We start from the raw sequence: 26,056 nt of genomic DNA on the forward strand, positions 1-26,056 counted from the left end.
TTCAGAGCCCACAGCCTGAGAGATTCCAAGTTAAAGAAGAAAGAAGACACTTAATATAGAACCCAAATTCTCTCAGCTAGCTGTTATTCGTGAGCCCTCATGTGTCCAGACTACCCAGGCTCTTGAATCTATGAAAAAAATAGAAGGCTTTGTCTCTGTCTTGAGGGGCTTTCTGCCTTGTTAAATGACAAGATGAATGTGAATAAAACTCGAATTCAAGATCCAGTATAAATTTAAAAAGTGCTGAAATTGTTGGGGGAGAGAAGGTAGGCTTTCATAGAGAAAGAGTGACCAGTTCAGGAATAATAGGAAGACTGCAAGAAGCTAGTAGGTATGAATCATGCCCTGAAAGGATTGACTTAGAAAAGAGAAAAAGAAACTACTAACATGCATTTTATGCATATTATATTCCAGGCCCTGTTACGCAATGTTTTATCTTATGTTGGTCTCATTACAGTCTTGCAAAGCATATCTACAAATCCATGTTTCACAAGTGAGGAAACTAAAACTCGGTTAATGTTATCAAGTATTGTCATTGGTTTCAAATATTATCAAATACGGACTCTATTGCACAACTTTTTTAGACCTCTTTCTATATTTTCATACTTTGTTTTTAGAAAAGTACACTAAATTCATCATGATTGAAGACAATAAAGAAAATAAAGATCATTCCCTAGAGAGAGGAAGAGCAACTCTCATTTTTTCCTTGAAGAATGAAGTTGGTGGACTAATAAAAGCACTAAAAATCTTCCAGGTAAGCACTCGCCATATTTTTATATTTTTGCATAAAATTCTCATAAAATGAGGCTCTAAAATTACATTTAAAGTGTAAATTATTGTAAATTCCTCAGAGATGGATTGCAGAAATGTCTTAAGCACTTAAATTTCTAAAATACTTCTCAGTTCTAGGGGAGTCTGCATGGCTCAGTCAGTTAAGCATCTGACTTCGGCTCAGGTCATGATCTCACGGTTTGTGGCTCTGTGCTGACAGCTAGCTCGGAGCCTGGATCCTGCTTCGGATTCTGTGTTTCCCTCTCTCTCTGGCCCTCCCCTGATCATGCTGTCTCTCTCTGTCTCTCAAAAATAAATAAAAAACAAAAAATTAAAAAAAAATCTTCTGGGACAACTGGGTATCTCAGTCGGCTAAGCGTCCAGCTTCAGCTCAGGTCATGATCTATGGTTTGTGGGTTTGAGCCCCACATCAGGCTCTGTGCTGACAGCTAGCTCAGAGCCTGGAGCCTGCTTCGGATTCTGCATCTCCCTCTCTCTCTGGCCCTCCCCTACTCATGCAGTCTCTCTCTGTCTCTCAAAAATAAATAAAAAACATTAAAAAAATAATAAAAACTTCTCAGTTCTAACAATGGGCAAAGGATACAAACCATTTACGAAGAGAAGATACCAAGAGCTAATAAAGGAGCAGGGAGGAAAGATTTACTTATGGATTTCAGAGAAGCAAATTTTAATTTTATTTTAGTTAAAAAGAATATTAAAAATTTAATACTATTTAATGATATATTAATAACAAAATAACAAAGATTCTAGAGTTATACTGTTCCCTACTGTCAAAACTTCAATGCCTTTGGGACTTAAATACACCTTTGGTGTGGAGGTAACTTGGTATAATGTGTAGGGAAACAATACGTAGAGTTCATGTATTTTGAGGTACCTGGGTAGCTAAGTGTCCGGCTCTTGATTTGGACTCAGGTCATGATCTCACCGTCTTGAGATCAAGCCCTGTGGGGTTGGGCTGTGCACTGGATATGGAGCCTGCTTGGGATTCTCTCTCTCCCTCTGCCTCTCCCTCACTCCTTGCTCTGTCTCTTGTCGGCTGGGTGATCACGGAAGAATCAATTGGTCTCTCTGTGCTTCAATCTTTGCATCTATAAAGTGAGAGCCCCCCACCTCACATAGGGTCATTGTGAGAAATAATAGAGTTAACATATGTAAAGAGCAGATGTTAGCTACTTTAAAAATCAAGTTTAAAAATAATACTTCAAAGAATTAATTTTAAGTAAAGACCAGTAGTCTAGAAGAGTTTGCAATGAAAAACAATATCTAACTATTGTCCTGATACCTCTCTTGGAGTTATCAACTTTACGTGATACTCGTTTACTTTCTCTTGTGGATACTACTGACACCGTCTCCTTCCCTTCTTCCTCTTCCTTCTCCCTAAATTTGATAATCACATGATTATGCTAACTTCTTTATTGAATACCTTTGAATTTTTAAATAGCATGCCTTATATTTCTTCTTCTGTCCACTTTCTTTTTTTGTTTTATTTTTAATCAATGAATGTGTGTGCATGGTTTAAAAATGAACCCACACCACAGAGCTTCATCTCTTTTCATTTTTAAGACAAATTTAATTTCTTTTGTTAATCTGAGGGCAAAGAGCTGACTTAATCATACATATTAACTCACATGTAAACAATCATCATCATGTATACAGCCTCCACCCACTTTTTTTCATTGTTCCATTCAGTCTCCCTTTCTCCCTCCTGATACACAACTGCTCCAATATGTTCGATTTTTACATTGAGTTATTTTCATGTGCACCTTAGAATATGTGGAGTTCTTACATGTGTATGTGTTAGTAATTTAGGTAATTGTAACTGTACGATACGCTTTTTCTTTCAGTCAGCGCTACCCACGTACTCATTTCCTTCGTTCTTCTAACTGTGGCATCGTCTCCCAGGTGCACTCATTTTACTTATCTTCAGTCTGCAGGAGGCAACCATTTTCAGTTCTTTTAACTGTCTTTTCTAGTATTTACTTCTATGGGTTGTTTTTTTTTTTTTTTTGCTTCTTTTGTTTTTTATTTTTTGAAAGATTTCCTTTTTAAGTAATCTCTATACCCAAGATGTGGCTCAATCTTACAACCCTAAGCTCAATGACAGAGCAGCCAGGCACCCCTACTACCATGTTTACAAACAATATGCTCATTTTGCTCTTCCTTGATTTTTTTTAACGTGTAGATATTACCTACAAATGTCCTGCAATGGAAGTAAAGGCTTAGCTTTTTGACACAGCTCCCTTCCCAGTGGTGCCCTCAACTTCTTTTCCCCCTGCATCTTCCCAATGCAGTTATGTCCCAGTTTTTGGCTATGCCAGTCTTTAGTATTTTCATTATTAAAATTATATAAATCCTGCTCAAAGAAGAGCCATATTATCCATTATTCTAACTTCCTTTTTGGTAAACAGGATTACAACTTAGTGTTTAAAAGCATGGAAAGTTTGAGTTTGAATTCCAGTTCTGACACTTATTAGCTGTATGTCTTGGGCAACCTGCTTAACTTCTTTGGGCCTCTGTTTTTGTAATTGAAATATATAATAGGGAAGTATTACTTCTACTTTATATAAAGTTCCCTGGATCTTCCTAAATTTTTCTTGCAGATGGAAAATAATAATTTTAAATTATTTAGTTATATTTCCTCACTAAATTCCATCAAAAATTTGATGTTGATAGTGTTCAATTTATAGAGTAATTTAGGAAGAATTGACTTATTGCTTATTTGTTTCCAAAAACATAATTTAGCTTTCTATTTATTCAAGTCATCACCCAGAAAATATTTATCAGGGTACCTGGGTGGCTCAATCAGTTGAGCATCTGACTCTTGATTTCAGCTCAAGTCGTAATCTTAGAATTGTGGGCTCAAGCCTCATGCTGGACCCCACACTGGGAGTGGACCCCCTGCTTTAAAAAAAGAAAATATTTATGAATTCATTCTTATTGTAAAAATTAATAAGAACTAGATTAGACCCTTCTTTACTTCTTTCTAAAGAAGTTTTAAGTTTAATTCCAATATAATTAACATACAGTGTTATATTAGTATCAGGTATACAATGTAGTGATTCAGCACTTCCATACATAAACTAGTGCTCAACAGGACGAGTGCACTATTTCACCCATTCCTCCCAGCCACCTCCCCTCTGATACCTGTCAGTTTGTTCTCTATAGTTAAGAGTCTATTTCTTGGTTTGTTTTTTTCTCTCTCTTTTTTTTCTTTGCTCTTTTATTTTGTTTCTTAAATTCCACATATGAATGAAATCATATTGTATTTGTCTTTCTCTGACTGACTTATTTCACTTAGCATTATATTCTGTAGCTCCTTCCATGTCATTGCAAATGGCAAGATTTCATTCTTTTTTATGGCAGAATAATATTCCATTACATATATTTAGCCATTCTGATAGGTGTGAAGTGATATCTCATTGTGGTTTTTTAAAATAAATTTTATTTATTTATTTTTACATTTATTTTTGAAAGCACAAGCAAGGGAGGGGCAGAGAGAGAGGGAGAGAGACACAGAAACCAAAGTAGACTCCAGGTTCTGAGCTGTCAGAGCCCGATGTGGGATTGAACCCTCAAACTGAGATCATGACCTGAGCTGAAGTTGGTTGCTTAACCAACTGAGCCTCCCAGGCACCCCTCACTGTGATTTTGATTTGCATTTCCCTGGTGATGAATGATGTTGAGCATCTTTTCATGTTTGTGTTTGGCCATCTGGATGTCCTCTTTGGAGAAATATCTGTTCATGTGTTCTGCCCATTTTTCAAATGGATTATTTGTTTTCTGGATGTTGAGTTGTATAAGTTCTTTATTACACATTTTAGATACTAACCCTATATCAGATATGTCATTTGCAAATATTTTTTCCATTCAGTAGGTTGCCTCTTAGTTTTGTTGATTGTTTCCTTCACTGTGCAGAAACCTTTATTTTGGTGTAATCCTAATAGTTTATTTTTGCTTTTATTTCCCTTGCCTCAGGAGACATATCTAGAAAAATGTTGCTACAGCCAATGTCAGAAACTCTCCTTTATGTCTGATCAACTCCAGTATATTTTGTAACTGACTTTCTTCCATTGATTCCATGATGAAGTCTGTGTTTCAGGATAAACCTTGCCTATTCCAGTTTTCCAGTATCCCTGATACTCACTCTTTTTTTCCTGTTAGTTCATATTCCTAATAATTATTACTTCATCCCTACCTTCGTATATGCAGTTGCTCCTGTTTTGACTCCCTCTTCTTCCCTCTGTTTCCCACTCTTTCTATTCCTTAAGATTCATTTCAGTTTCCTGTCTGCTCCACGGAAACTTCTGCTTTCTCTAAAAATCAATGCACCCAGATACTTATTCCTTGTATTTTCTCTTAGTCTTTCATCTGTTAGCTAACAAGATTATAAACTCCTTGTATATCTTACGTTTCTTTGTATGCTTCACAGCCCTTACCTGGCTACATAGGTATTCAACAAGTTAATTCAAATTGAACTAGTTAGTGTTGGAGATCAGCTAGTCTAACTTTCTAATTTTTTTATAGAAAAACTGTAGGGTAATTGGTTCTTATGTTTCATTATTATGTCATTGGTGCTGGTCCTCAGCTATCCAATTGGTAAGAGAAGATGTCCTCCTCCCCCATGCCTGCACACATGGCACCCAGCCCCGGCTGGCGTAGGAAGAGAGCAGAAGAAGCAATCTGCTTCAGCTGGTTACTAAGTTTGTAGCTCAAGAGGTTTGAGGTATTGAATAACCTGTTCAAGATGTTCATCTAATTTTATTAAGTGGATATTCACAAAGAAAACTTTTCTTTCTTTAAAAACTTTTTTGTAATATTTTATTTATTTTTGAGAGAGAGAGAGTGAGACAGCATGAGCAGGGGAGGGCCAGAGAGAGACACACACACAGAATCAGAAGATGGGCTCCGAACCAGCTGCCAGCATAGAGCCTGACGCAGGGCTTGAACCCAGGAACCACAGGATCATGACCTGAGCCAAAGCTGGACACTCAATTGATTGAGCCACCCAGGTGTCCCAGAAACTTTTCTTTCTAAAGGACTAACATTAATATCCCTTTCTGAAAACTAGCTTTTATTCGTGAGAATTTTTGAAAAGTTCTTTTTATGTAGGAGGTTTGAGAATTCTACCACTGAACTACCAGTGCTCATAGGTTTGATATTTTTATTTGAAGGCCATTCATTTCTGGCAATTCAAGGGACTTTCTAGTGGGTGGTTAATTTTTCAAACTTTTTTGAACAGTACCTAATAGTTAGGGGAATTACTTTGCTGTTGCACTAAAAACAGCCTCTTTCTTCTCTGATATTACAGTGAGTGTGAAATTGATTTTTAGCAGTAATGAAAGTGATGAGCTCAGCGACTAATACCATTTGAGGCTATCATCTGTATCTTCACTCTCTGTTTTACACAGGAGAAACATGTGAATCTGTTACATATTGAGTCCCGAAAATCAAAGAGAAGAAACTCAGAATTTGAGATTTTTATTGACTGTGATATCAACAGAGAACAATTGAATGATATTTTTCATCTGTTGAAGTCCTATACTAATGTTCTTTCTGTGAGCCCACCAGATATTTTTACTGTGAAAGAAGATGGTAAGTTTGGAAAGTGAAAATCCCACTGAGAAGATTAAGCACATCATGTATGTCCAATCTTATATTTACCTTGGAGGCATGAAAATAAAGATAAAACACTGTCTCTTCAAATTGCTTACAGTCCAGTAGTGAAAGAAACCCAAAATGTAATTGCTTAAAATACTGCAGAACAATTACAAAGCAACATTTTTATCAAGTGTGAGGGAACGTGAAAGGAAATGTTGGGTATAAGAAAGAATTCAGAGCTGAATTAATCAGAAATTGATTAAATTTTCTCAGTTTCCAAATCATCAAACATTTATTGATTTCCCGAACCTTCAATTTACAATTTCTGGGCACTTAGAGACTCCCACAGGGCCTACCATCTGGCAGATATTAAGTGAATGTTCAAATTTGTTGACAGTCACTGACTATGGTATGAATACACTCTTTACATAGTTCTCCCTGTCCCCACTCCCACCAAAAGCACGTGGAAAGCAACATAGCCTCTCAAGGTTTCAGATGGCTAAGATCTTCTGTTGTGGAAAAAATCCTCGTAGTTTATTTGGGACAAAAGACAAAAGGATAATCTAACCACATTTATCTATGTTACTCAATTTAAAATAGTCCCTTTAGAATATGCACGATATTAGGGTGTAATCAGGGCTGATGCTGATCTGTTATGTATTTACATGGCTGTGTAAGTTATTAAAATAGTAACATCCTTCCATTTCTGAGGGGCAGATAGCTGCTTCCTCACGTCCCTTTAGTATCTCCACAATATCCGAAGCTGGTGTGCTCCAGATGCTGTCCTAGGAGTCCCAGACCCCCCACAAACAAAGGGCTAACATCTGGCAGAGCAAGAGCCTAGGACTCTGTTCATGTCTATTTTCAATGATTGGTGCCCCTGTGGTATTTGTGGTTAAATCTCTTGACTATCACTTCTGGATATGTTCCAAAGAGCATTAGGCTCGAACAAGAAGGACTGAATGTTAGTCCCCTCTCTTCCAATAGAGATGAGTTACCTTGGATAAGTTACTTCACCTCTCTGAGCTTTGGTTGCCTCATCTATAAAATGATGAGTTTTCTAGGGGGTGAATGGTTCAGTTGGTATTTGGGGAACACCAAGTTGTGTCAGATGTCTCTACTAAGAAACAGGGATACAAATATATATAGTCCCTCCCCTAGAGTACTTCTCTGTCTTTCCTGTAAGACCTAGATATAAACAGATGTTTTAAAGAATCAGAAGCAGGGTCACAGGAGCTCAGAGGACAGAGAAATAGCTCAACCTACAAGGACAGGGGAGGTTCCTTGGATCTGGGTCTTGAAGGAGGAAAAGGATATTTTTAGGAAAACAGAAGGGTGGCGTGAGGCAGGAAGTGGGGGTGGGATATAAGTATTCCAGGGAGGAGAACAGCATATGCAAAACCCCAGAGTTCTCAGAGGGTGTGTATGTCTGAGGGAGGGTGCGAGATCAGAGTGGCAAAGACTACATGATCTCCAAGATCCTTTGCATGAAGAAAAATAAATGTTCATTCTTATTAAATTTGCACCTTTGGTCTGCAAAGTTGTACATCCGTACTCTGCTTTTGAAAGGATAACTGAGTTTTAAACTTTTTTTTTTGTACTTTAGGTCTATTTCTAAAGTACAACATTTCTCCAACACTTAGGAAATCAGGGCTCGAAAAAAGTTTTTTTTTAAATTTATTTTTGAGAGAGAGAGACAAAAGTTTTAAGCTAAAAAATTTTAGATAAACTTTACTTATTAAGAAATAGAGGGGCACCTGAGTGGCTCAGTCAGTTAAGTGTCCGGCTTTGGCTCAGGTCATGATCTCACAGTTTGTGGGTTTGAGCCCCGTGTCGGGCTCTGTGCTGACAGGTAGCTCAGAGCCTGGAGCCTGCTTCAGATTCTGTATCTCCCTCTCTCTCTGACCCTCCCCTGCTTGCGCTGTCTCTCTCTGTCTCTCAAAAATAAATTAAAAAAAAGTAAAAAAAAGAAATATAAATATATTTGTATAGATTTTGCCTCAACGTACAAATTAAAAATCTCCTCCAAATGTATCCATGACTTTCTTAATTTCTTCTTCCTTCTTGCCTTATTTAAGATCTCTTCAACTGTCGGTGGTTTTGTTTTTCTTAGGTATGGAAACTGTTCCTTGGTTTCCAAAGAAGATTTCTGACCTGGACCATTGTGCCAACAGAGTTCTGATGTATGGATCTGAACTGGATGCGGACCATCCTGTAAATACCTTTAATAAATCTTTTCATGAAAATAATTTAAAGCAATATAAAGTTAAGGGAAATTATTTTCTTTTTTGGAAATCATGGTTATTCTAGACTAAATAGGATGTCGTTTTACTCTGGATTTTGGGAAGCTCCAGTAGTCCTCCACGTTGGTAGAATACAGACTAACTTCATGGGCTTTGAAACATCTGTTGCATGCCTGGCATTCCTATTACTAAAAGCTATTCCAAGAGTTATGCTAAAATGAAGACAGAATCTGCAGCAGTTTTTATTAAAGTGGGGCATGTATAGGCATGTAAAGATAGGAGCAAGAAAGACTGTCCAGCAGGATTGGTTTATTAGGCAGTTGATGAACTAGAAGTTGTTTCTTTGGAACATTACATGGGCTACAGTACAGGCATAAGTTGGATAATTAGGAAGCCCAGAGGATTAGGCTTGTTTATGGGGCTCAATGGTTTTGGGAGAGTGGAGAAAAAAGATCACAATTCTGGAGTCAATCCCAAGGCTTCGATCTGCCACTTACCAGCTGTGTTCTTTGACTGTGTATTGCCTTAGACAGTCCTCAGCTGATCTGCCTATTTTTTCCTATAATACCTTATTAGGCAACTTATTAATTGGGATTAATACATTGCTGTACTTGCTCTCAAGGTGCTTGCAGGCTAGTTGGAAAGATAAAGCACCCATATGTAAATAAACATGGGATTAAATTGTGGAAAGTGCTAAGTGGCACAAACAAATTGCTTTGAGATGTACACAGAGGACAAACATGGCTGCTTGAGGAGATCAGAGAAGGGCAACCTTTTAACTAGGCCTTAAAGGATTTTGACAGGAAAGAGATGGAGAGGAAAGATAATTCAATGCAACATGAGTAAAAGGGTCAGAGGCATGAAAATCTGGGACATATTGATGGAGTGGTGACTAAATCAGTTTTATTGATCTACTACCAGGTACTGCTGATTTTGATCTAAATATTTCTTAAGTTTGTTCCTTATTTATTCCCATTACTACACTTTTAACTCAGCTCCCAGCCTCCAGCTTGCCACCTTCAACCCATATTCCTCATCATCACTAGAACTATCTAAAACCTCAGTATGATCATTATCCCTTTTCTGAGTAAAGATCATCATTGATATGTAGGTACCCATCTAAGAAAATTGAAAAGATGTCCACACAAAAACCTGTACACAAATGTTCATAGAAAAAAAAAATCAGGAATAATCCAAATGTCCATCCTCTGATTAGATAAATAAAATTTGGTGTGTCCCTAAAATGTAATATTGTTGGCCATAAAAAAGTATGAAATACTAATATATGCTACAATATGGATGAACCTTGAAAACTGATAGTAAAAGAAACTGGTCACAAAAGACCATATGTTATATGATTCCTTTTATATGAAAGGTACAGAATATGCAAATTCATAGAAACAGAAAGTAGATTAGTGATTGCCAGGGTCTGGAGGTGAAGGAAATGGGGAGAGTTTGTGAATGAGTGTGGTGTTTCTTTATGGGATGAACATTTTTTGAAATTGTAGTGGAGGTACTTGCACAACACTGTGAATGTCCTAAAAAATCACTACCCTGTATATACTCGCTCTTGGAAAAGAGTTGTGTATTTAACTAGAATGCAGCTTTTCTTGCTCCTCAGACTGTTTTCTTTTTTGTAGCCACTATAGGATTTTTGTATCTTGTATCTAGAGTATCTTTCATCTTTGTAGGCAGTATCACATAAAGCTTTCATGTAACATTGACTTTAAAATAAAAATGATCATAAATTTGTAAACAATGCTTACTCAAAATAACAATTATGTAAGCCCCTTAATATCATAGCTCGAGTAATAATGAAATGTTTCCTAAATATCATTTGTCAAGTATTTTTTAGGATGGATATTTTTAAACTTTTCTTTAATTGTCAGGGCTTCAAAGACAATGTCTACCGTAAAAGACGAAAGTATTTTGCAGACTTGGCTATGAACTATAAATAGTAAGTATATTATAAATAATATATATAAAATAAATGAATAGAATAAATTATGCTCATTTAGTAAATAGAAAGTAAGTGCTATATTTATTGAATGCTAATTCAAAATAACATCTCTGTCTCATTAGTGGAGACCCCATTCCCAAGGTTGAATTCACGGAAGAGGAGATTAAGACCTGGGGAACCGTGTTCCGAGAGCTCAACAAACTTTACCCAACCCATGCCTGCAGAGAGTATCTCAAAAACCTACCTCTGCTTTCTAAATATTGTGGATACCGGGAAGATAATATCCCACAACTGGAAGATGTCTCAAACTTCTTAAAAGGTAATAAGTGAATTAATTTTTTGTAAGGGGTATATTGAACTCTGTTGTGATAAAGACAGAATTTAAAAAAAATTAATGTTTATTTTTGAGAGAGAGAGAGAGAGAGAGAGAGAGAGAGAGAGAGAGACAGAGAGAGACAGAGAGTGAGCAGGGGAGGAGCAGAGAGCGAGGGAGACACAGAATCTGAAGCAGCCTCCAGGCTCTGAGCTGTCAGCACAGAGCCCAATGTGGGGCTCAAACTCATGAACTGCAAGATCATGACCTGAGCCAAAGTTGGACGTTTAGTTAAACGTCCTGAGCCACCCAGGCTCTTCATCCATGACAGAATTTTTAATAGAAGAATAAAGTCAAAGGGCACCTGGGTGGCTTAGTTGGTTAAGTGTCTGACTTTGGCTCAGGTCATGATCTCATGGTTTGTGGGTTTGAGCCCACATCAGGCTCTGCACCAACAGTGCAAAGCCAGCTTGGGATTTCTCTCCCTCTCTCTCTCTCTGTCCCTCTCCCACATGCACACATGCTCTCTCTTAAAATAAATAAATAAACTTTAAAAATTATTTTAAAAAGAAGAAGTAGAAGAAAGTCAAGCACGTGAGAGGTCAGAATTTTTCTTACTCTGCCCTGGAGTATTGGATCTAGTATTGGACACCCAGTTTGAAGAGGGAACTGGAGCAAGTATAGAGGGAAGTGAGTAAAATTATAAGGGGTTGGAAAACATATTATGTAAATAAAATCTGAAGGAGTCTTAGGATATTTAGCCTGGAAACTAGGGGACATTATAGCTTTTCTTAGATACCAGATGATAATCTTATGTAATAGAGGAATTACTCTGTGGCCCTAAAGTAAATGACAGATGGATTGAAACTACAAGCTTTTGGCTCAAAATGGAGACCTGTTGAAAGAGCCATTGGGAAATGGAACAGGCTTATGAGATGGTTATTTTTGCATCCCTGGAGGTTTTCATGCAGAAGCCTATACACGCTTGTCCAGGAGATGGTAGAAAAGATTCAAGCTCCTTAGGGAGGATTGGTGTAAATGATCTCTGAAGCTCCTTTCCATATTAAGACTCTATCAGTTTCCCAAGGAAGAAGGCATGCTAGTAGACGCATCAACAAAGAGTAGGTTAATTTTTTCCCTTTTAGTTCTTCATGCTTATTTGGTTCAGGTTTCCTTATTTTTTCTAGCTCATGTAGGATGTAACATGATCAGTAATCTCCAGTGTCTATAATATGAAAGAAAAATAAATATCCTTTTTGATCTCAGCAGACTAGAACCTTAGGGAACAGGTAGAAGTTACGCTTTTCACTCAAAGGGTTTAGTTTATTTCCACCATAGTCTGAAATTCCTATCATTGAATTTCTTACATAGATTGTCATAAAAGTCTACGTATCTATTCAACTCCATAATCCTTATTAGTCAACCACTGTGCACAAAACTAAGAACTAAACAGGAAAAGGCATGATAGTTTTATAAGGGAAGAATTTATATACATGGTTCCCATAAAATTAGATTAAAAATAGTGATGAAGTATGACAGAGAACCAATGCACATGACCTTGTGGGTCTTACAAAAACCGGACCAGTATATGCTACAGAAGTTACCAAATTAAATTTGCTTGAGATTTGGAGGAAATATTCTGTTATGCGTACAAAACTGAAAGCTATTCACTTGGGGTCTGGAGCTTGAACTGTCTGCAAAGCATGTGGATAAAGGTGTTTCGAGAAAAACTCTCAAAGAGGGAAACCAAACTTAAATGAGAGTCAAACAAAATGTGAGTTGAAAGGAGCTCTCTTCACTGTCAAATATGGTGGTCCCTAGACACGTGTGGTTGCTTAAATAATTCAAATTAATGTAACAAAATGTTAGTTTTCTATTCACATTAGCCACATTTCAAGTGCTTCATAGCCATATGTGGTTAGTGGCTACCTAATAGGTATATAGATATAGAACCTTTCCATTATCATGGAGAGCTCCATTGGACCATGAAGTCTACCCATCAGAGTGGGAGAATCCAAGTACAGAGCAACTGGGTGGAACTGGAAGATGAGAGGGTGAGGGTTTGAAATGAACGGCAAAAATACTGCTTATAGGGGTCCCTTGAGCCACTGTGGCCTGCTGGCTGGTGTCTTTTTACCGAGGGCATACCGTCATAGCTGTTGGAGAATAGAGAGCACCATCCAGTTTAGATAAAATATAGAAACTACTTTGCAAGAGGTAATACTGGCTAAAGATGGCATAGATTAAAAACTGGTTCTGATTTCAATTAATAGATCTTCTTTGTTTGTTTGTTTTGTTTTTGCACAAGGAAGTAAGATTGTCTAAGAGATGTTCTAAACCCTTTAGGGAGACTGTAAGATGTTATATAAGGAGACCTGGGCTCCCTCTCTACCTTTATTATCTACTGTGGGACTTCTGACACATTATTGAGTCTCTGAGCATCAGTTTTACAGTCATCACAATGAGGAGAATAAACTTTAACTCAAATTGTAAACATGAAAGGAGGTATGATATATAAGGTCTAACTCCTTGCTTGGCCATGGTAAGTGCTTAATAATGATCACACGTGTACACACGTGATCACACCTTTGTGTACACGTGACACATTTTAGTTTCCATGTTCTCCCTCAAAGTGTTACTTGGTAGCACTGGCAGTAATAAAGTGTTGCAGTAACTGGTCTGTTTGGGTGAAGATTTTCTTCATTTTCTCCTTTGCTTTGCAGAGCGCACAGGTTTTTCCGTCCGTCCTGTGGCTGGTTACTTATCACCGAGAGATTTCTTATCAGGTTTAGCCTTTCGAGTTTTTCACTGCACACAGTACGTGAGACACAGTTCAGACCCTCTCTATACCCCAGAGCCGTGAGTACTTCTACTTCAGCTTTCATTCGTCAAATTGTTATTTGTCATAGTGGTACTCACTTCATGAATTTTGTGTGAAGATTAAATGAACGACCACATGTAAAGCATTTCAAATAATGCCTGGCACATAATACATGCTCTGTGCTCTGTATATGTTAGTTGTCAGCTTTACTATTCCTAACTGACAACCTGTTAGGTGCCGAGTGCTATTCTAAGCATAGGGAGTGTAGCATTGAAAAAACTTAGACAAAAATTTCTAACTTCATAGAATTTATGTTCCAGTGGGGGATAGGGATAATAAACAAGTAAATATACATATTACATTTGATGGTGTTAAGTACCATGGGGAAAAGTAAAGCAGAGCAAGAGGAAAAAAGTGTTATGCGTGGAGTGCTTCTGTCTTGAAAAGGCTGATCAGACAAGGACTCACTGAGAAGGTGAAATTTGAGCAGATACTTGATTTGGTGAGGATGTGGGGGGCTCATTCTATGGGTATCCTATGCGTGTATGTTGCTGAGTGGCCCAGGTTTTAAACCAAAATAACTTCTTTATTAAATTGTTAGTGTCCTTTGTGGTCTATTTCCAAAGTAATACCACCTGAATAGAAGTAAGGTCAGATTTTGGTTTGATTGAATTGTTGATTTTGCATTTATGTGTGACATAAGCATCACAGTGTGACAAACTTGTACCTCTTTTTCAGAGATACCTGCCATGAACTCTTAGGTCATGTCCCCCTTTTGGCTGAACCAAGTTTTGCTCAATTCTCCCAAGAAATTGGCCTGGCTTCCCTTGGAGCTTCAGAAGAGGCTGTTCAAAAACTGGCAACGGTATACATCTGAAAATAGCTGTGTAGATCAGTAATTCTTATCTGGGGTGGGATGTGAGTGTCGGTCTAAAAGTGCAGATTCAAAATGACCATTGGAAGATTTGTCTTTGCTCATATTTAATTTAATTTAAATGATTTCAATAACATTGAAGGAGTATGTAGAAATTTTAAGGTTCATCAAAGGAGACAGGGGCCTTAAAAATGGCGGAGAAACACTAGAGTGCAACAACAAAAGTCTGTAGATCTTTCTTAGGTAAAAGTTATAGGTCCTCTAAAGACAATGCTAACAATATTTTTGAGCACTGGGTACAGGACGTCATGCTGGAAATACAAAGATGAGGAAGGCCTGGCTCCTGCCTTCAAGGAACTGATACACAACTTGAGGCTATTGTGTTAGGATGGGAAGAGCTGTACAGCGGAGTTCAGGCAGAGCACTCTGGGAAGGCAGAGCACTGCTTGGGGAAGGTTTCATGGAAGAGGAACATTGAGACTAGCCCAGGGAAGATGAGTCATGTTTTCACCTGCCAAGAAAGGTGCTTGGTGTGTTTGGGGAAATGACACGAAGCTGGAGCAGAGTGGGTTAGGGTTGGGGAGGTAGTGTGGCACAGGCTAGATGATTAGAACAGTGCTTCTCCAACTGTGGTTTGGGGACCCCCAGAGTCCCTGAAGCCCTTGCATAAGATGACAAAGACCCATTCGGAGTCCAAAGTGGATTTCAATATAAGAAAGAGCTAGAGATCACTGATAAAGTTTCACATTCCGCACGACAGCTGAACTCTAAGAAATTACTACTTGTTGAGTTCTGATGTTGTGTCAAAGAAGAATATCCACAATTATCTGAAAAGGCTATTACAGTATTAAGCCTTCTTCCAACTACTTTGCTGTGTGAGGCTGAATTCTCTTCATATACTTTAACCAAAACAACATACAGCAACAGGTTAAATACAGTAGGAGATATGAGAAGTCATTTGTTTTCCAGCCAGACATTAAATAATATCTAGCCAGACATTAAAAAAGATTTGAAACAGCATAAAACAATTCCTCTTTACTGACTCTTTTTTGTTTTGTACAATATAAGTCACTTTGTATTAAGTTGTTATGTTACCATATATGATTTATTACATTTTAAAATTAATTAGTAAACATGTAAATGTTTTCCATTTTAACTTTTACTGTAGTAAATATAGTGAGCTATAACCCACATAAACAAAAGGTCTTTCAGGTCCTGAGTAATTTTTAAGTGTGTAAGAGTCCTAGGAATAGCAGTTTGAGAGGGGCTAGCTTAGAACTAGGCCAGATTATAGAAATACTTGTGAACTGGTCAGGGGGTCTTGAACTTTATTGCAGGGCACTTTGGGTCAATGACTAAGAGTTGTAGTTTGTTTTTAACAAATTTTTTTAATGTTTATTAATTTTTGAGAGGGGGTGGGGAAGGGGCAGAGAGAGGGAGACACAGAATCTGAAGCAGGGTTCAGGCTCTGAGCTGTCAGCACAGTCAAACCCACGAGACATGAGATCATGACCTGAGCCAGAGTCAGACGCCCAACCAACTGAGCCACCCAGGTGCCCCAGAGTTGCAGTTTGTTTTAAATTGAGTTATTCAGGATGTGGAAGTAATATATCAATGTCCTTTTGCAGTGCTACTTTTTCACTGTGGAGTTTGGTCTCTGTAAACAAGATGGGCAGTTGCGAGTCTTTGGTGCTGGGTTACTCTCTTCCATCAGCGAACTTAAAGTAAGAGCTGTAAACCTCTCCACGTAGTCACGTTCACTTAATATGATTGATATGACCAGACAGAGTTTTTGGATTTGAACAAGTGTGTACTATGGAAAATACTTGGGGTGGCAATAAATGTTCTTTATGAGACAATTTTCTCTATTTCCCAGGTTTATAGAGATATCTTAAAATTTTTTTTGCTTATATGTGGACTTTAATTACTTAGTTTCTTTCTCTTTTTTTGCATATAGTTGACATACTATAGATACATATTTTATTTATTTATTAAAAATTTTTTTACTGTTTTTATTTATTTTTGAGAGAGAGAGAGACAGCATGAACAGGGGAGGGTCAGAGAGAGAGAGAGGGAGATACAGAAGGGATAAGACAGGCTCCAGGCTCTGAGCTAGCTGTCAGCACAGAGCTCAACACGGGGCTCGAACCCACGAACCGTGAGATCATGACCTGAGCTGAAGTCAGATGCTTAACCGACTGAGCCATCCAGGCGCCCCTATAGATATATATTTTAAATAAAAAATATTTTAGAGCTTTTGCTTGCAAACTCTTACTGTTCCCTCATCATTTTTAGTGTGATAGCAATAATTTCTCCTAAATTCTAGAGAATTCTTTGAGAATTATTGTTAATACAAGAAAGGAATGAACTAATTATGTTTGCTGAGTAATGTGTGTGAGCGCGCATGAAATACTGTCCATGGTACTGTCTTAATCTCAAAGAGCCTATGAGCTGATGGTGGGTACACGTCATGTATAGGAATGACTAGTACAGGATGGAGAGTAGTTGTCCTAATGCAGGAACACATAAATAAAGATCACTGGGTGCCTCTTACATGGAAACAGTGTTAGAATGAGGCTATGGGGTGATCTTGGGACATTTATGGGGAAGAGCAATTTGTTTTGCTGGAGTATATTGTGGGTTAAATAATGCTGTAGGAAATAAGTTTGGGATTGGAGGCTGGGGCCATTGCATTAGTACATTCAGAGGTGTGCTGATTCTGGTGGTTGTGTTTAGGATGTGATCCATAAAATCAGACAGTATTTTTTGATTCACTGACTCTTTATCTTCTAGCATTCACTTTCTGGACATGCCAAAGTAAAGCCCTTTGATCCCAAGATTACCTGCAAACAGGAGTGTCTCATCACAACTTTTCAGGATGTCTACTTTGTATCTGAAAGCTTTGAAGATGCAAAAGAGAAGATGAGGTAAAGTGTATCTTCCTCATACCTAACTTTCTTCTGCAAAAGATAAGTCCAGGGGTGCCTGGGTGACTCAGTCGACTGGTTGAGCATCCAACTTTTGATTTTCGTTCAGGTCATGATCCCAGGGTCATGGGATCAAGCCCCGTGTCAGGCTCCATACTGAGCACCTCTCTCTCTCTCACTCCCTCACTCCCTCCCTCTGCCTCTCTCCCCCACTCGCATGTTCTCTCTCTCTCTCAAATAATAATAATAATAATATTAAAGATTAAATAAAAATATAGGTCCAATAATGGTAACGAATCACAGAAGTAAGTATCTGGATAATTAGAAGCCTACTAGGTACCTTCCACCTGTAACATATCTCTCTTTCACAACAAATATTTAGAGTATGTTGTTTATGGTGATGTTTGGTGATCGCATATATGAATCAGATACATTGAGAAGGTGGGTTCTTCCCATCAGCATTTATAATCTATTAGGAAAAATAAACTATATACAAATTACTATGTAACAACATAGAAAGCTTAGAGAGGTACAGATGAAACTTTGTTCTCCATTTTATTCAGGAGCAATTTGTTCCAGATGGGGGAACAGTGAAAGCTTAATGACATCTAAAAAAGCAGTTGAAGGATAAATAGGATTTAGATATGTTAAATTTTAGGCTAAGGAACAGCATAAAAAAAGGTAAGGAGGTGGAAGCATATAGGAGTGTGATACAATCAATCTATGCTTTATTAATCAGCTAAGTGCATTGTTAAGAAAGGAGGATGTTGAGGGCAGAGAAACTGCTTAGGAGATTTTTGTAACACTTGAGGTGAAAATAAGGGCCTGGGCCAAGACTGTAGGACCATAGAAGCAGAAAACAAAACATGTGTTGGAAGGGGTGATGAGGTCACATTGTGAGATCTTTGTGGGATAGATGGGGGTTTAAGACATGTTCCTTGTCTTCCAGGGATTTTCTGTTACTCGAGAAGTTGGGCCACGTGCAGAACCAAACAACAATACTAGCAGGGCTTCCTCTAGCACATATGACCCCTAGTGCAGACTAGAAAAAGAGGTCCCTTCTGGGTAGACCAGTTGGATTGCAAACTGCATTTCAGCCCTAACTCTTGTGCCCTTGTCCTCAGGTGTATTCCTAGGGGTCCTGCCACAATTGTTGTGGATGCCAAATGAGAGGCTCAAATGTTGGCTTGATAAAGAAGGCAGAACTTGAACGTGAAGAAAGGGTAGAAGTTAGGTCATTTGAGAGAAGGCTAGAGGAAGACATTCTAAACAGAAAGAATGACCATGTGCAGGAGACAGGACTCTTCCTGGCCTGTTTCCATGTGTGCATGTGCGGGTGTGTTTGTGTGCCTGTATGCATAGTTATGTAAATCACAGCTGAGGGGGTCTGTTACTAGGCGGTCAAGGGCTAACCAGTGTCTACTGATAAAGCTACTGTAGTTGGTCTCCTTAGCATAGCGAAGAGATATATAAAGGAATAAATCATGAATACAGTCATCCACAGGATCTTTCCTTAGCAATGCAGGGGTGGATGTGTCTGAGGCTGACAATTTTAGGTTTCCTACCTGTGTAGGATTCCAGAGAATCTCTGCACAGGCGGTGTGGGGAAGTAGGTCAAATTGGCTGTCTTTTGTCTGAAAAAGTGTGTGAAATAGGTTTGCTTTTGCTCAGTTTTCATCATTCTGCCTCCTAGAAATTGATTGCCTCTTACTTGTTTTCTTAAATAGAGAATTTACCAAAACAATTAAGCGCCCATTTGGAGTGAAGTATAATCCATATACACGGAGTATCCAGATCCTGAAAGACACCAAGAGCATAACCAGTGCCATGAACGAACTGCAGCATGATCTCGATGTTGTCAGCGATGCCCTTGCGAAGGTTAGCAAGCAGCTGAGCATCTAATCCTGAGAGCATCTGAGGGTCACTTCAGAGGCCTGTGGGCCAGCTCCTGCTTTTCTCGAAGACCTGGTCACGGAGGGACAGCAGCCAAACAATATTCTCTACTCCTATTCCTTAATTAGTTCTTTGGAAATTTGTACCTGGATACTCTATACCAATACCTATTTTTTTTTGTAACAGCTTTAGTGAAATATGATTCACAAAGCATACAATTCACTGACCACTCATTTTTTAGAGATGAGTGTAGATAGACCTAATACCAGCTTGATTCTCTTTTCCCCAGTCTTTCTTGAGTAAAATGACCTTTATGATCACTTAAAATGCCTTAGTGGGTATTATGGAGCTGACCCATATTGTTACCTAAGATCCTTTTATTCCGAAAGTATCTTACTTATCATTGGATTTCTGCCAAGCTTGATCATGTTCACAGCTCTAAATTTAATAGGAGACCCACTGTCTCCACTGCTAACAGGGGCAGAAATATAGAGGCCTTTCCACATGAAGCACACCTCATAAAGAACAAGTAGTCTAGTTTCAAGTGTGGTATCTTGTATGGAAATAGAAGTAGCTAAATCTGGATAGGTTGATTGGGGTATAGTCCTCAAGACCAGCCTATGAATTTGGGACTTTATTTGGTGGGCACTAGGGAGCCCCTTCCCAAGTGACCATCCTTCTTGAGTGAGACCCTTTGTTTTCTAAGGTACTACATGACGCTGGTTTTGTTTAAAAAATTTTTTTTAAACATCTATTTTATTTTTGAGACAGAGAGACAGAATGTGAGCAGGGGAGGGGCAGAGAGGGAAGCACAGAATCTGAAGCAGGCTCCAGGCTCTGAGCTGTCAGCACAGAGCCCAGTGGGGGGCTTGAACCCACAAACCGTGATAGCATGACCTGAGCCAAAATTGGACGCTGACTGAGCCACCCAGGTGCCCTCTACCAGTTTTGTTTTAGATTATCTGTTCTACTCATGGGACCCAGGAGAAACTTGGAGGCTGGGGACTTGCAAAGGCCCTATCCTCAGACCTGCAGGGTATCACGATGGGATTTGTCTTTAGATTAGCAGGAGATGGTATTGTCCAATGGAGAGTTCAAACTGAGACAGGTGAGAGAGGCACGAAGTTAATGTTGGAAAATTGATGCTGGGCACTTCATTTCCAAGGGTTAAGGTGAGACTGTAAATAGTCGAAGCATAAGGGTAGAGTGTATAAGGGTGAGGAAATGGGATGTAAGAAGGTCAAGAAGACCATTTAAGTCTGACACTAATAATGCAAGAGTTGTAAGGACTGGTTTTTATGTCGTGTTGACTATATAGTACAGGAGGTGGGCCAGATAGAAGCAGGTGAAGCTGGACTCCTGAGTATGTACCGTGTCTGTTTAATTTGCTCCTTTTTCCTCATCCTTCCTGCCTCAAGTTTCCTATGTCTTTGGTCTTCTTCTCTCTCTTCCATCTCTTTATGGAAAATGTCATCCACATCCATGACTTCAATTATTATTTTATATGGCTCCCATATTTGCAATTCTAACTTTGGGATCTTTCTTGAATTTTTGCCTCTTAAGTCCATCTGCCTGCTAGATATTTTCCATCTAGATGTCCCATAAATCAGGCCAATGTTGTCCACTTCCTGTGGCACCATTCACATGGAATGAAACGGGTTTGTACAACACACTAACCCTGCCAGGTATCTCAAGCTCAGCAGGCTGGAAAGAAAAAAGAACCCATAAATAAAAACCTCAGGATCACCTGAATATTACACCCCATCAGCTTCTTCTCCCACTGATGTCATTTCTGCTAATGATATAGTATGGGTCATATTTTTAGCCAATTATTCATTCTTAAATCAGCTACTTAAAAAAAACTGTCTTTACTTTTTTTCACATTAATAGTCAAATTGTATACTATTTAACACATTTTATCTCAACAGACCACTAGATCTTTTAATTCATTTTAGGCCACAAAAGAAATTATAAAAAATGTTTAAAATTTTCTTTTATTTTATGTCATACAGGGAAATAGAATGGGAAGAGTAATTTATGCTATTTCAAATTTTTACATTGCTTATAATTTTAGTTAAGTATAACTTAATATACTTTGATAATAATAGTTCTACACCAGCTAATCTAAAATCATTTAAAATATTAGTTAGCTAGTTTATAGCTAGTGGTTTTGATTGCAAGGGAATCTATTGTAAGAAAACCATGATAGATAACAATTAATAGCAAATTATACATATTGCATTTGGGTATTTCATATAACTTTGGTCATGGTAAAGAATCACAATTTTTGGATTTTAAGATTATGGTATTTAAAATCACCCTATGACTAAAGTACTCTAAAATCAGTGTTAGGGCACAATCAATATTACTTATAATTTCAGAATAATGGAAATATTTGATTGATTGATTGATTTTAGTTCTTCGAATCTCTAGATTTGTGATATTTATTTGGTAAATTAGGAGCCCTGAGAGTCTTAGAATTTTAAATATATATCTTAAATATGTATCTTTATGGTATCTAAGAATATGTTAATATTTACTCCAATATGAGAATAGAATTGAACTGAAAGTTTGGTTTATAATTCTTAATCAGTGACTTAATACTTAAAGACATAGGTGGTATCTTCCTGACTTTTTGAAGAAAGCTCTAAAAGCTGGTTGTCAGAATGCCTATATTTCTTAATCTGCCTATGTTGTAATTTGGAGTTCTAGAATTGTAATTGTGCACCAGAATGTACACAGTTATACTTAATTTGTAAGTTGGCTTCCAAATTGAAAAAGTAAAAATTCCTGAAGTTCTTTAAAGGCACACATAGTAGAGTCCATATATTAATTTCTAGGAAATGTGTAAAGATGCTGTGGTCCATTTCAGTATAGTTCTTATTGTACTATGTAATATACATTTATGATTTGCAAGTCTGTTATTCAATGGGATAATATAAATGTACACAAAATTCATGTTCTTAATAAGCATTTATTTTTTGTCAAATATGTTAAAAACAGATTTAAATATATATTAGCAATTTTATAAGCTTAAGAAATCTGTAACATCCTTATACTTCTTGAAAAGCTTGTGACTATGAGATATAAGGGAAACCTGACACACTTGGAACTTAGGAACTACTTTTGGAATGGTTGATAAAGTCTCAATCTCATGTTCTTAACTGTATCATTAGCTAAATCTACTTCATTGAGTTAGTTGGAGGAATTATGTTGTAAAAGGACATTGTAAAAGAAATGTGTTATCCAGATGTAAAGAATCATTAATACACTCACTGTCCTGATCCAGCATCTCCCATAGCTTCTGGATGACTTTATCTTCCTCCAGAAGGAATTCACTTTGGCTTCTAGCAGCCAGTATATAATGCCCTGGGAAGATCTTCTTAGTCCAGTTAGGGATTCAGCTAATTTGAAGCTGAGCTTCAGTCTTTGTGAGGGCTGGTTTATTTCTGGTTCATCTCTACTCTCACGGTGCAGTGCTTTAGGGATCCCAAAGGAAAGCTATGGGTGTGTACAAGGACTTCTCCTTGGAGGCCCTGGACTCCTCCTTTTGTCCCCTTCTCCTGTCATTCTCACCCCTGTAAGTTTGCGAAAGGTACAGTTCAGCTTCTCAGCTGCAGCTTTCAGCCCAGTTTCTAATTAGCAAACACTTCAAGTGGAAAAGCAGTGCCAAATATAATCTCTCAGCTTCCAGATTGTGGCCCTTCAAGTTCTGACTGCATTGCTAATTCTCCAATGACTTGAAATAGATTTTTAAAAATATTATCCCCCAGCTTTTCTAGTTCTTTTTGGGAGAGGCTTGATGTGCAGCTAGCTAATTCGTTGTATCAGAAGTGGAAATATGACCTGGGAGTAAATCATCTAACTTCTTTGAGCCTTGGTTTTTTTTCTCATCTACAAAATAAGATAGTCTAAATTCATTTCTTAACTTGCATGGTACATAGATATAGTCTGGATGGCCCCAAAGTATACTTTCTTCTTATGGGGAAAAAGGCATTTGAAAGTGATATCATCAAAGAATTTAGCCCCATCCAAGAACTGCAACTCAACCAGGTTGCTAATGGGAAGAGGTTGTATGGGAAGAGCTAATGAAAAGTATCATGTATGTCGTTGAAATAGTGGCAACATCTCAACACTTCCAAGAAATTGTATTAAAAGATATAATAATATAACCGTAAGTTAACTGAAGTATGATGCATGTACATTCAAGGATTAAATTGGAAGACAACTGTATCCTTCCCGATCCTCTATTAAAACTGACTCTGTTGATAGTTCTACTTGCCCCTTCAGGTGAAATCTCAGGTCCTAGCCTTGAATATTCTGCTCATTTTCAATTCTTAGCTTCTGATTTCTCCCTTTCTTGTTCCTTCATGCCCACTCACTAGGATGCCTCTGGCTCCTCCAGGGTTTGAAATGGTGGTGGGGAGGAGAGGCAATGAGTAGAAAGTTCTGTTTGGTCTGATACTGTCGTGACTTGGCATCAGTGCTTTCTGTACTTGGTAAGTATTTAAAGCTGACTCATCCTCTGTGGGTGTTTTGGAAGACCTTCCCATCTTTTTATTTCTTGGGAATCTCTTGATGTGGGTAAATCTACCTCTCTGGCTGGGCTGTTGAATTCATCTCCCTCACTCTCTAGGAATCTAGTGGTTAACTCTATTTCACCCCTCCAGAAGTTCCCCTAGACAGGGTCTAAGACCATTCCCTCAGAGATACTCTGGGCATGAGAGACATCCCCAAAGCATCAATCTCTCTTTGCTCAACTATCAGAATAGTTATCTGGCCACAAGTCACTGGATTTCTCAGCACAAATCTACAGCTTGCCCCGCCTTCAGTCTGGAGGGATACATACCAAGCTCTCTAAGTGGTTCTGCAGAAGCACCCTTTCCTGAGACATGAGATGGATGGGACTCACAGCAGTGAGTGGGCTCACAACAGTCCCCCTATATCCTATCAGAATTCTCTAAGCCTCTCCAACCTCTTAACAGACTGCAAGTCATATGCTGGTTTCTGGATACCTCTCTCAGAAATTTGTATTTTTCTTAGCATGGTCATGGATATTCTCAAGATGCCCCTGTCTGGGAGAGGGAACAGTGAGGTGCTGCCCTCAAGTGGACTTACAAGCGGAAACGCTAAGAGAGCAGTTGAAGTGAAAGAACAGGAAAGGTGTGTTCAGAGCTCCCTGGAGATACACTCCAGGGTGTCCAGGAATAAAGGGTAATGAGGACTGGAGGCTTATGTCAGCAGAGGGGGGTCAAGAACTAGTGAATATGGATTATCATCTTTAGTGTGACCCCATTTGTACTCACAAGATTATGTATGTCTTGGAAAATGGAGGTTATGTACAAAAAAAGTACAAAAAAGAAAATAAAATTCAGCTGTAATCCACCCACCCTGAGTCTATGTGTTTGTGTGTGTGTGTAGAATTGCGGTATTATATTGCTATAATACTTTTATGACATATCATGAATGCTTCCTTTACTTAATATCTTCCAAAACATAGTTTTAAAATGGCAGCCGCGTATTCCACTCACTGTATGGCTATGCAATAATTTAATCAATTTAACTTTGGACTTTCAGGTAATAAGTTCTTTCCTATTACGTACAACTCCATAATGAATAACTTGCATTCTAAGCTTTAGTGCAAAGCTCTGATATTTTCTTCTGATAAATTAATAGATGTGGAATTTACTGGGTAATTATCTACTTCAAATTCATATTCCCATTTTCCTTCAGGAAAATTGCATTACCCCAGTTTCCTTCAGGAAAATGTACTTAACTTAGTTCCCACTAGTAGTGTATAAGGGTGTCTTAAAATCCATTTTACATGAAAACCTTTGTTGGGTGATAATTATCCAGTATTGATGATCGGAATCAGGGCAGGACGGTGCTCTGCGCGCTGAGGGTTAAGAGGCTGCCCATGGTAGGAATCCATGAGAACCAGCCTCCTCAGTTCAGTGTCCCGAGGTGTGAGTTCCTGCACAGTCGTTTACCAAAAAGCTTTCTCAGATTTTGCAAACGCACACCAAAGCAGATCCAAAGACAGCTCCGCTAAGACTGCACGGGACCCTTTCCACCCTCCCAGGCTCAATTTCTTCCCTGTCAAATGGTGATACAATCCCTGCCCTGTCGGCCCCTCCAGGCTGTCTTGGGACTCCAACTTAATAAAAACGTGAAAGAACGGAGTGCCCTCGTATATTACTAAAAATAGAGTGCATGGGAATGGAGAGAGTAGAGAGGCACTGCAAGGATGGAAGCGGGAGGTGGAGTCGCTCAGAGCGCGCCGGGGCGGGGCGACTGGGAGGTGGCTCCATAGGCATTGGAGGTTCCCGCGGGGCCCTCTCCGCTCCAGCCCCGCCCCCACCGCAGACCACGCCCAGGTATTGCACCTCCCCCTCTACAGACCCCCTTTCCAGGGCCGGCCACGCGCCCACTATAGAACGCCTCCCAGATGCGGGCTGCACTTCCACTGCTGGCCCTTTCCGCGGGTCTGCCCCAACCCCACCGTTTACCCCTTCCCAGCTATGGCCCCGCCCTCACCGCAGACTCCTCCCCCCGGCCTCTCCCAACCACAGACCCCTCCCCCGTCGGCCCCACACCCCAGTTACTAATCCCTCCCCTGGCGGGCTCCACCCCCG

General features: G+C 38.8%; 1 protein-coding gene across 1 annotated transcript; it reads left to right on the forward strand.

The window, feature by feature from the left end:
• Window positions 1-622: 622 nt before the first annotated feature.
• TPH1 (tryptophan hydroxylase 1) lies at window positions 623-19,430 on the forward strand. The gene is made up of 10 exons (XM_029914899.1): window positions 623-754; window positions 6,201-6,384; window positions 8,504-8,604; window positions 10,523-10,590; window positions 10,716-10,912; window positions 13,630-13,765; window positions 14,466-14,592; window positions 16,230-16,325; window positions 17,395-17,528; window positions 19,256-19,430. Exons 1-10 carry the CDS (start codon window positions 638-640, stop codon window positions 19,428-19,430), a joined length of 1,335 nt encoding a protein of 444 aa, XP_029770759.1. The 5' UTR covers window positions 623-637.
• The last annotated feature ends 6,626 nt before the right edge of the window (window positions 19,431-26,056 follow it).

Source organism: Suricata suricatta, chromosome 11 (assembly GCF_006229205.1).
Source record: "Suricata suricatta isolate VVHF042 chromosome 11, meerkat_22Aug2017_6uvM2_HiC, whole genome shotgun sequence".
In the NCBI taxonomy this organism is placed as follows: Eukaryota; Metazoa; Chordata; class Mammalia; order Carnivora; family Herpestidae; genus Suricata; species Suricata suricatta.

Excerpts from the sequence above, each read along its gene's own strand:
- TPH1 (XM_029914899.1), top strand. The coding sequence starts at position 638 with ATGATTGAAGACAATAAAGAAAATAAAGATCATTCCCTAGAGAGAGGA. Across the intron at positions 6,385-8,503 it reads TTTTACTGTGAAAGAAGATG|GTATGGAAACTGTTCCTTGG; the intron begins GTAAGTTTGGAA and ends TGTTTTTCTTAG. Across the intron at positions 14,593-16,229 it reads CTGTTCAAAAACTGGCAACG|TGCTACTTTTTCACTGTGGA; the intron begins GTATACATCTGA and ends GTCCTTTTGCAG.